The 11,821-nt window shown below is 42.7% G+C and overlaps 2 protein-coding genes across 5 annotated transcripts in view; both read left to right on the top strand.

The window, feature by feature from the left end:
• Positions 1–47: 47 nt before the first annotated feature.
• Positions 48–11,821, top strand: part of NEBL (nebulette) — a 522,125-nt gene continuing 510,351 nt past the window's right edge. For 3 of the 4 annotated variants that reach the window (XM_079913284.1, XM_079913283.1, XM_079913279.1), the window contains exon 1: positions 48–266. The gene's annotated coding sequence lies outside the window, so the exon portion shown is untranslated. Of the gene's footprint in view, positions 267–1,857; positions 1,913–11,821 lie in introns of those variants that run through there. The other variant, XM_079913282.1, reaches the window with a different exon arrangement.
• LOC307182542 (2-iminobutanoate/2-iminopropanoate deaminase-like) lies at positions 3,159–3,572 on the top strand (the record flags this gene model as incomplete). The annotated part of the gene is made up of 1 exon (XM_079913883.1): positions 3,159–3,572. The coding sequence occupies one exon, from the start codon at positions 3,159–3,161 to the stop codon at positions 3,570–3,572; it is 414 nt and encodes a 137-aa protein (XP_079770009.1).

Below are 11,821 nucleotides of genomic sequence, written 5' to 3'. Positions count from 1 at the left end.
GGGCGGGGCTCTGTGCTCTGGGCGTCTTAAAGCAGCCTTACGGCTGAGGAGTGGGCCTGTGTCCTATCCTGAGGTGCTGCTTGGCCTGAGGCGTCCAGGCACTGGCACCAGCAGGCTGTTGGGCCTGAGCTAATAAGCTAGAGGGGGGGATTCCACAACGGCAGGCTTGCCAGCACTGGGGTCCGAGAAGGCCGCCGCCAGTGTCTGTGTCCCCAGCGTCAGCTGCTGTCGCCTTCTGCCTCGCCGGGAGACTCCAAGACCAGCAGGTAGGTCTGACCCAGGCTCCTCTCAAATTACTGCTTCTCTCCTGGGTCCCAGAACGTGTGAGATTGTATATGCGCCCTTTAAGAGTGGAGCCTCTATTTCCCACAGCCCTCTGAGTCGGCCCAAAAGTAAGCCCCTCTGGCCTTCAAGGCCAGATGCTCTGGGGTCTCATTGCTCCTGGTGCAGGACCCCCAGGCTTGGAAGCCCAGCATGTGATTGAGAACTCTCACTCCTTTGGGAGAACCTCTGCAACGTTATTATTCTCCGGTGTGTAGGTCACCCACCTGGGAGTATGGGACTTGAATATATTGTGAGTCTGCCCCCTCCGACTGTTACCAAATTGGTTGCCTGGACTCGCGCAGGGGTTCTAGCCTAGGCTAAGACCCCTTGTCTTGGCCAGGGTGGTTCGTTTTTTTTTTTTTTTTTTTTGCGGTACGCGGGCCTCTCACTGTTGTGGCCTCTCCCGTTGCGGAGCACAGGCTCCGGACGCGCAGGCCCAGCGGCCATGGCTCACGGGCCCAGCCGCTCCGCGGCATGTGGGATCTTCCCCGACCGGGGCACGAACCCGCGTCCGCTGCATCGGCAGGCAGACTCTCAACCACTGCGCCACCAGGGAAGCCCTGAGCAAGATGTTTTATCGTCTCTGTTTTTGGACTGTACAGAGGCCTTTTTGGATTGTCAGGGTACTTGGCTATACTCTGATTAGCTAAGTTTCCTTGATAAGTGATGACTTCCAGATAAATAGTTTTCTGTGTAAGAAGGGTATATTTTTAAAAATAAATATATTTATTTATTTATTTATGACTGCGTTGGGTCTTCGTTGCTGTGTGCGGGCTTTCTCTAGTTGCGGCGAGCGGGGTCCACTCTTTGTTGCCGTGCGCGGGCTTCTCATTGCGGTGGCTTCTCTTGTTGCGGAGCACGGGCTCCAGGCGCACGGGCTTCAGTAGTTGTGGCTCATGGGCTCTAGAGCGCAGGCTCAGTAGTTGTGGCACACAGGGGCTTAGTTGCTCCGCGGCATGTGGGATCTTCCCGGACCAGGGCTCGAACCCATGTCCCCGGCATTGGCAGGCGGATTCTTAACCTCTGCACCACCAGGGAAGTCCCAGAAGGGTCTATTTTAAAACTAGAATTTCTTGTGTTCTTGCCACTCCACGATGGAGAGTTTAGCTGAATGAGATTTTATCACTAGCATAACTGTATAGAAAATGGATTCCTCAGAGAAACCTTGTATGCCCTGGTTTCAAAGTGGGAATAAAAGTGATATGAGTTTTAATCTCTTATTCACTGTCCTAACTGTAAATTTGCCACCAAAATATTAGGGAATGACATAATTTCAGTTAATAATAAAACAAAAAGTTATTTTTCTTTTATTATTGAGATGGTAATAAGAAGTTGTAAAGAACATTTTGAAAAAACAAATAGTAAACAATTTAAAAAAGGAAATCACTTAATCTTACTTCCAGAGATAGTCATTGTTCATGTTTTTTACTGTGTCCTTCTAGACTTTTTGAGCGTACACACTCACTGATGAGTGTCCTCAAAAGATAGACTGCAAGTTTTTTTGCTCCCTTCAACTTGTATTTTACTCCAGTCATTCGGTTAAAAAGTCACCAAAGCTGGAACTGTCTGTTTCACTTTAGACAATTAGGTAATTTTTTTTTTTTAATTAGGTAATTTTTATGGTGGTTGACTTACCATGCTTTGGGGAGGAGGGTAAAATATGACCTGTAAGACCAGGAATTTAGCTGTCTGAGCTCTATCATTCTGTGATGATGCCTGCACACCAAGAAAACACATGTCCGTTCATGAAAGCCAGGGGGACACAAAAGGACAGGCCTGTTGGTCAAGTCAACAAACAGCCTGTCAGTTGACTATGCTTTCCCTCTTCCAACTGTAGACCATGTGGATATTGGGTGTGTTCCCAAAGAGGTGGCGATTACTCCCAGAGACCTATGTTTACTCCGCCTGGGTCGAGTGTGCTTCAAGGCATTCACAATTTATTGGAATCTGAAATGAAATGAAGAAAGCAAGTGAGCTGCTGTAACAAACAGCTGGCTTTCATTAAATATAACCATTAATCTTGTCCTGATTATTTACCAGACTGTGTTGGATTTCAATGTTTCCTTAATCTATTGATGGGCTATCACCACAAAATATGTCATTGAAGTAAAATAATGGCTGATGTGTTAATGAAAACCATCAGGGAGACCAGAAGCCTCCCCTCCAGAGAATGAGGACAATGAAGAATCTGTTTAGGAAGAAAGAAGGAATTACTGATATTAATCAGATTGAACTACCTCTTTGGAGCTGTGTTTAGGATAGTGGACCAAAAGCACAAAGCTGTGTAAAGACCTGTTGAATTATAGGAGCACTTCTAATTAAGCACTTCACAATGAAAATCTGAGTTTTACAAAAGCAATTTTAAAGGGATGATTCTCTATTTTACAAATGATTCACAATATAGTTAACAATACTGTATTGTATGCTTAAAAACTTGCTAGGAGGATAGATCTTATGTTAAGTGTTCTTATCACTAATAACGGTACTAAAAATAATGATAAATAAGAGGGCAGGAGAAAACTTCCAGAGGTGATGGATAGGTTTATGACATTGATTATGATGATGGTTTCATGAGTGTATACTTATCTCCAAACTCATCAAGTTGTGCACATTAAGTATGTATAGCTTTTTATATGTGAATCATACCTCAATAAAGTGGTTTAAAAATAATAAAATTTAAGAACAACAAACACAAAAAGATTCACAATAGAATTTTTAAAAAGATTAATCATCCAGTAAATTTAACATAGCATTTTCATTTTAAAATTCTGTCTGTAGAGACCCGTGAGACGCGAGTACGTACGGGTGGGGGCGGCAAGGGAAAAGGATTAGCCATGTTGTCTTTGATCAGAAAGGTGATCAGCACCGCGAAAGCTCCAGCGGCCATTGGTCCCTACAGTCAGGCTGTGTTAGTCGACAGGACCATTTACATTTCAGGACAGCTAGGCACGGATCCTGCAAGTGGACAGCTTGTGCCAGGAGGGGTGGCAGAAGAGGCTAAACAAGCTCTTACAAACATGGGTGAAATTCTGAAAGCAGCAGGCAGTGACTTCACGAATGCGGTAAAAACGACTGTTTTGCTGGCTGACATAAACAACTTCAATACTGTCAATGACATCTACAAGCAGTATTTCCAGAGTAGTTTTCCTGCAAGAGCTGCTTACCAGGTAGCTGCTTTTACCAAAGGAGGCCGTGTTGAGATTGAAGCAGTAGCTGTCCAAGGACCTCTCGTGACAGCATCGCTCTAAGTGGGCCCAGTGTTATTCAGTCTGGAATTTTAATAATGTTTTTAAATTAATGTCTTAATCTTTACAGTATTTGTTGGAAAGTGTAAGGTTGACTGAAATATCTGAAGTTATTATGGAAATACCATATGATAAGGGGAATTGAACATGAGTTGAAGATTAATGATGAATCTAGTTACTGATGTTATAAATTACACTTCTATAACACTCATATTACTACTGGATGTGGGAAAAGAGACACACTTTACATAGTTACTCAGAAAAATAAAAGTAAAGGGAAATAGCATATAGGAAAGATGAGTTACTATTCCTGAGAAATAAGAAAGAGCACACCTAATTCAATTAAACTCTATTAATTTAATGATGTGAACTATTTAGTTCTCATGTCAGATACATGATTCTGCTTTTACTTGAGTAAAATTAAAGCATTTAAGTTTGAATGGTAGAGGTAAAGGAGAAGAAACTGGACCAAATTTTATATAGATAATATTTTTCTAATGGAAATAAAATAGCATGCAGATTTAAAAAAGTAATAAAAATAAAAATAAAATAAAATTCTGTCTGTAACATACTGGGAACATACCTAAAGTATAAAATAAAAAAATATGATACACGAAGTTTACAATGGAGGAAACCGGTGGGGGTGTGAAGCCCTTCAGTTTTATCTGTTGGGTTCAGAGCAACTTTTACACACTGATTAACAAAGGAGAAATCACACTTCAGCAGTATTTCTTCTCTAATTTCCATAATGTATATGGAATTTGAAGGGACTTAGTGAAACCTTTTTACTAAGTAATCAAGGAAACTGAACTCAGGGAAACTAAGAGATTGCCTAAATCGGTCAACCAGTGAATGGCAGGTTCTCATAATGGTCAGAAACACAAGTTCTGGCATTTGACTGCCAAGTTCAAGTCCTGGCTTCTCAGGAAGCTTCATATCCTTGGGCAACTTGTTTCATTTCTCTAGATCTAGGTTTTCTTATCAGTAAAGTACAAGCTGAGCTTATCTACTACAGAGGGTGGCTGTGAGAATTGATTCTCCATGTGGCATACTTGGCGTTATTTGAAGTAAGCATTCAGTAAGTGTTAGCCACGATGGCTGCAGTATTCTCAATAATAAAAGCCAGAACGAGAACTCAACTTTCCTGACCCCCATCCAGGGTCTTTTCCTTTACACAAGTAATCACAGATGATATTAAAATGTTTATCATGGCCTGGGTACCAACTGGTCAGAATGAACCCATACCACCAAGATGGCAGCCTTTGTGTTCCCCTCCCGGCAGGAAATCTCACAGGAACACAAGACAATGGATGGCTCTACAGTTCCTGGAATGGATGTGTGGATTCCCTTTGTATAATTTTAGGGAGGCATTAATGACTGTAGAATAAGTATCACTTGTAGTGGGGCTGTCACAGACTGTGACATCTCAAATAAACCACACAACCTCTCTGTAGCTCACACTTAATACTCAAACACTGTGCCAAGTTGTTATGGGGATCAGCAAGAATCAGAAATGTAAAAGCCCTTTGAAAAAGGGTAAACCATTACACAAATGCAGGAGATTTGTGAAATGCCTAAACCTTCAAGAAAACAGGTTCCAGGGGAAGATCAGCTAAGATCTGTATACCTCTTCCACTTTGTAACAGTTTACACTAAACCTGTCTGTGAGATTTAAAATGTCACATTCTATTTCTTCATTTTTACATTGGCCAAGGCAATCAAAATGAAAGGTTTTCTTTACTTCTCTTCAGAAAGTGGATTTCTTCCTATTAACCAGGAATGATAAATTGGTAATCATTTCTCTGAAATTTTGCTTTTTTCTGTAATGTAATGCACTATTTTATAATAGCTTAGGTTAATGAAAATATCACAAATTACATCTATTAACTAGAAACTCCGTTCTTTAGGAAGTTTTTTCTTATGCTTGACCTAAACTTCTTTCACATGTGAGTGATGAATGTCTAAACCCATTTAAGGTTGGCAAACACTGCTTTAAACCATATTATGGAGTTGGTAATTTTTAAATGTCACAGCAGAGTGGCAAAGTTATAACTGGTGCTAAACATCTATTTTAGATTTATGACATTTGTGCCTCTTCAGTAACACTTTGGCCTTTTTCCTCTTCTGACTTAACTTCCTTTCTCTTTCTTATTCTCTTTATAGATTGTTTCAATCTGTCTCACTTCTGAGACAACATTTCTGATTAGGACACCATTTGGGATCCTTTACTTACCCACATCTTGTGTACAAATGCTTCTACAGACGTTTACACAAACACGCAATCACACAGAGCTAATCACATGAGGACTCAGCTCCAGCCTCTAATCACACGTGTGCTCACAAATATACAAAGCGTCACTGGAAATAGTGAGACAGTTTTCAAAGTTGCTCACAACAGTCTTTCTTTACTCTATGGCGACATCTCATGCGTTCCTCGGCATGCTCTTTATTTAGGTTCCCAGAGGTGCAAAAATTGTTTCTGTCCGTGTGTGTAGGGGTAGAGTGGTAGAGGTCCTGACCCTGCAGAGACGATGACATCGCACATATATGAAGACAATAAAATAAGAATAATTTAATTTTCACAATGAAGCCCCAACTTTGAGATTCTCTCTCCTCTTTAGTGCTACTGCTTTGCTGGTGCCCGAGGTGCATACTTGGTCCTCTGCTGGAGTCATCAAATTTCATTCATGCATCTGTAACCACACAGGTGCAATGGCTCATATCAACCCTCCCCCAGGTGTCAGACCTCGGACCTTTCTAATGGTCTTTATTAGTTTTGGGGAGGTGTCTACTCTGTTGCACTTTCTACTCTTCATTTTTTTTTTTCTTCTCATTACTCAGAGGAGCCTCTTAGCTCAATTACTTCTTCATATTGTGGTTCCCATCTCCTTGTTATTAGGGGTTTGGCTGATGGGGTAAAACACATGCTACCTCACAATATGGCACCTTGACATCTTGAATATTTTGGGTTGAAGGAATTTGGGATGTAGCAGGTGCAGAAAGGATTCTCTCATCTCCCCTCTTCCCCAAAGTGGGTCATGAGATCCTCATGAGAGAGGTGCCCTTCTTATCTTCACAGATGGAGTGATGCCAGGAGGAATCCAAATGATCAGGCCTTGCTAAATTCCCCCCAGTTTACTAACTTTATCTCGTATCCTTTTGTCCTATCACATTTTACCACAACTTCCCAGTCTTCATCAAACCTAGTGTAAAAATACTTGGGCTTAACTGCTTCTTCTGGTCTTCATTCCTTATGAATTCTCCTGTGTCACATAAAACTTACACTAAATAAATTTTTATGTTTTTCTCTTGTTAATTTGTCTTTCGTGAGTCCAGTGTACAGGGCCCCAGCCTGAGAACGTAAGATGAGTAGAGGAAGAGATTTTTTTCCCTCCCCGACAAGGCCGTCAGATTCGTGCAGGAGGTAACGATTCTGTACTAGAGCAGAGTAAGGAGAGAGACGCTTGAGGGCTGTCATTTCATCTGTGCTGCTTACCCCTGCCCTCTGAGAGTGGAGTGGGCTGAAGGTTCACTCATGCATTTGTTTGTTCATTCATATTTGTCTTATCCATCGTTCAATTAATGCAGTTTTTGAGTGAAGACAGTACCCCAGGTACTGTGCTATTATCAAAGGAAACCGGGGCCAGACTGTAGCTAAAGCTGTAAAAACAGATTTTATTCAGGAACTATTGCAACTGGGAAAAAGAGACCCCGGCATAGATTTGACCTTGATTCTGAATCAACAAGAAAAAGTGGGGATTTACAGCCAAGGAGCAGGGAGGGAGTTAGTGGAAGGAAATTACTAAGAGGAAACATCAGGGGTAGGGGGGATTCTGGTTAAACAAACTGAACAGGTTTGTAGCCGAGGGCAGGCAACAGTGATCAGATATCACCCAGAGGATGATTCGGGTTGAGAAATTTGATCAGATATTAAGGGTGGGGTTCTCTGTAAACTGAGCTTAACAAGATTCTTGCTAAAACTGGGCAGTGCAGGCCTAACATGGATGGACACAGTCTAGGTTGAGGTCTAGTTGAAAAAGGACTTAGCACAGGGACTTCCTTGGCGGTCCAGTGGGTAAGACTCCATGCTTCCAATGCAGGGGGCCCAAGTTCGTTCCCTGGTCAGGGAACTAGATCCCACATGGTGCAACGAAAGATCCCGCATGCCACAACTAAGACCCAGCACAGCCAAATAAATATTAAAAAAAAGGACTTAGCACAGATGTAGAAAACGAACTTATGGTTACCAGGGGGGAAAGCGGGAGTGGGGGGGGGGGTGGAGGGAGGGATAAACTGGGAGACCGGGATTGACATATACTATGTATAAAACAGATAACTCATAAGGACCTACTGTATAGCACAGAGAACTCTTCTCAATACTCTGTATTGACTTACATGGTAAAAGAATCTAAAAAAGAGTGGTTATATGTATAAATGATACACTTTGCTGTACAGCAGAAACTAACACAACATTGTAAATCAACTATACTCTAATTAAAAATTAAAACAAAGAAAAAAAAGACTTAGAGGAGCCTGCCTAGAGTCTGGTCAAGGAGAGAGCTGTGATCACTAGGTGCTGGGGAACCAGCGAGGGGGAAAGGAGTCCATGACACTGTCCCTTCCCCCAAGGAACGAACAGATAGACAAAAAATTGCATCCTAAGATGTGGGTGTGAGTGGGGATGCCCAGTGAAGGAGGCAAATAACCTTGCTTAGAAAACTGTGTACATTTGATACCCAAAAACTGAGTTCATCTTGATGCTGAGCAGGGCCCTGTGGGGCTCCCAGGTACGGAGGCCTTTTTGTCCCGCATTTCTCGCAGGCAAGACTCCAGCCTCCATGACCTTCCCTGAGTTCCAAAGGGTAGATTCAAACAGTTGCTAATCAAGGAAGGAGCAGCCATGAAACCACCTGAGGCAAGATTACAGGGACCAGAGAAGCTCATCAAGGTTAGACCACCTGAGACCCTCCACACACCCTAATCTTGTCAGCAACCCCACCCTTTTGAAACTTTGCAGAAGAAAGAAGAATGCAAGACTGTTACTGCCTTGATCCTTATCACATGATCCTTATCACCAGGAGTCCTGACTATATAACCTGTCCCTCTTCCCCAGGGAGGGGGGCACAGTTCTTGAGGCGCTAGCCTACTGTGTTTCGTCTTTGCCTGGCAAAGAAATAAAGCCATTCTGGGCTTCCCTGGTGGTGCAGTGGTTAAGAATCAGCCTGCCAATGCAGGGGACATGGTCCGGGAAGATCCCACATGCCGGGAGCAGCTAAGCCCGTGCACCACAACTACCGAGCCTGTGCTCTAGAGCCCATGAGCCACAACTACTGAACCCATGTGCCACAACTACTGAAGCCCGCTCACCTAGAGCCCATGCTCCACAACAAGAGAAGCCACTGCAGTGAGAAACCTGTGCACCGCAACGAAGGGTAGACCCTGCTCGCTGCAACTAGAGAAAAGACCGCGCACAGCAATGAAGACCCAGTGCAGCCAAAAATAAATAAATAAATAAGTTTAAAAAAAAAAGAAATAAAGCCATTCTTTCTTTCTCCTCCATAACTCCATCTCCGTATTTCTGTTCAGCATCACACAGAGTGCCAAGATTTTGGCAACAATCTGTTGGTGGGTTTTGAGCCAATAGATACAACCAAGCCAGAGATCAGGAGAAGGAAGGATTTATTACTTGAAGCAAGTAAGGAGAACACTGGGGGTCTCTCCCAAAGCAGTGTCTCCCAGAAAAGCAAAATTGGGGAAGTTACAAGCTAAGGGTACATGCATATTCATGAAGGGGCTTGAGCAGAGGAGAATTCAGCATAGAATTGGGGCAAGGTTTGACAGAGTCCAAGCTTTAGTTGATTGAAGTCAGGTGGGTCAACATCATCATTCCATCCTCCACCTGGGCGGGGGCCTTAGTTCCTGCCCAACTCAAAGATATATTATTACGTATATCCCTCGAGGAACCAGGACCCTACCCCAAGCCTGCACTGTTGATTCTTGACTGCTCCTGCCTTGTTTCTGCATTCCCTTCCTTAAGATCATTAATTATGGAGACCTGTTCAAGGGCAAGCACTGTAGCCAGGCTTAGATCACAAAATGGCTTAGGCTAAAAGGGGTTCTCTTATGTCAAGAAAGTGAAGCCTGATTCTCCTTCTCCAGGGACCCTCTAACCTATCTGCTTACACCATCTTTTCCTTCATCCAAGAGGAGCAGTTTTAAAGACTGGTCCCTGGACCCCTGAGTTCTTAATCCGTTAGAGGAGCTGCAGAAACATGGGGAGACCTCAAGAAACAAAGCCAGAGTTAGCTGAGTCGCTTTGAAGTAAGTATAAATCCAGATCTTTCTGGCCAGTTGAATTCCAACTGTTTGAAGTTCTTAACACAGGAAGATTTTCAGATGTGAAAAATGGTTTGCTCGTTCTTACCTTCTCCCCTTTAATGGACGTTTTTCCTTCAAATGTTATGCAGACGACTGAAGTATTCCCATTGTGAGAGTCCATTGGAAAGTCACGTCACAGTTCTAGACATGTTTGATGTTGAGGCTTGCTTTTGGATACTTGGCCTCGTGAGCTTATACATCTAGGGCCTTCTAAATCAGAAACTGATCCTTGACACAGAAAAGGCATAACTCCCCAGGTTGAGAGGAAGAAGTGTAGGAGTTCTGCTTGGCTTCCTTTATTTTTCTATGGGTGCCCTGAAAATATTTTCTATTAAAAAAAAAATTGGGGAATTAGAATAAGATATCCTGTTTCTGTGACCTCTGGTCAGAAAAATAGATTCTTTTAAAAAAGGATCTATTTCAACATTGATCAGATTTGCATTGCATGTTTTGGCGTGCCTTATGTGGACCAAATAAAATGATCTGTGAGGAACTAGGTGGAAATAGTCTCTAGTGCCACTTCCTTTGTTGTACCTCTGGGATGGAGAGTTAGAAAATGAAGCTGGATAGAAAAAAATAAAAGCAGACTTTAGGGTTTATAGATGTTTGTGGGGTGTTCATTTGCATATATACAGACCCCCTAGTGGAGTCAGGGTGCTCCATCCTCTGTTAATTAGTAAAGAACATTTCTTTCTGATTCTTTTTTTTTTTTTAATATTTATTTATTTATTTGGCTGCACCAGGTCTTAGGTGCAGCATGTGGGATCTTTTTTTTAGTTGTGGCATGCAAACTCTTAGTTGTGGCTTGTGGGATCTAGTTCTCTGACCAGGGATCAAACCTGGGCCCCTGCATTGGGAGTGGGCAGAGTCGTAGCCATTGGACCACCAGGGAAGTCCCCTGATTCTTCTTAAAAAAATTTTATTGGCGTATAGATGATTTACAATGTTGTGTTAGTTTCAGGTGTACAGCAAAGTGAATCAGTTTTACAGATACATATATGCTCTCTTTTTTTAGATTCTTTTCCCATATAGGTCATTACAGAGTATTGAGTAGAGTTCTCTGTGCTATACAGTAGGTCCTTATTAATTATCTATTTTATACATAGTAGTGTTGTTGGGCTATGCCCCACAGGCCTACAAGGCCTGTGCTTGCCCAGCTTCAAGATTGAAGAAAGAGCCCGGAGTCAGCAATCAGGGACATCAAGGGTTTAATGGATGGGGGAGCTTACATGTCTGAAGCGAGGTCCTGGAGTGATACCCCACCATATGCGGCAGACAGCGGGTAGGACATGGTGGCTGTCTTTGCTCCCAGGGGGAAGGAATAGATTACCAGTTATAAGGAAATTGACATCAGGTGGGCTCATTAGTTACCAGGGAAACCAGCAAAGGGGCATGACCCTCATTGCCCTTTTGATAAACTATCATTAGCTGGGGCCTGGGGCAAAAGGAAGTTCAGTCATGAGAGTATGGTGTAGGTGAAGCAGGCCTTGGTCAGGCAGGGGATGTACAGAGAGCAAGAGAAGAGCCATCGTGAGTGGCCTGATGATACACGTGTGTATATGTCAATCCCAATCTCCCAATTGATCCCTCCCGCACCCCCTTCCCCCCACCCCCCGTAACCATAAGTTTGTTTTCTACATCTGTGATTCTATATTTTTGTTTTGTAAATAAGTTCATCTGAACCATGTTTTTAGCTTTCTACATATAAGTGATGTCATATATGTGTCTTTCTCTGTCTGACTTACTTCGCTTAGTATGATAATCTCTAGGTCCATCCATGTTGCTGTAAATGGCATTATTTCGTTCTTTTTTTATGCTGAGTAACATTCCATTGTATATATGTACCACACCTTCTTTATCCACTCCTCTGTCAA

This window comes from Stenella coeruleoalba (genome assembly GCF_951394435.1).
Source record: "Stenella coeruleoalba genome assembly, chromosome: 2".
Taxonomy (NCBI): Eukaryota; Metazoa; Chordata; class Mammalia; order Artiodactyla; family Delphinidae; genus Stenella; species Stenella coeruleoalba.
This window is presented reverse-complemented; position numbering and strand designations above follow the sequence as displayed.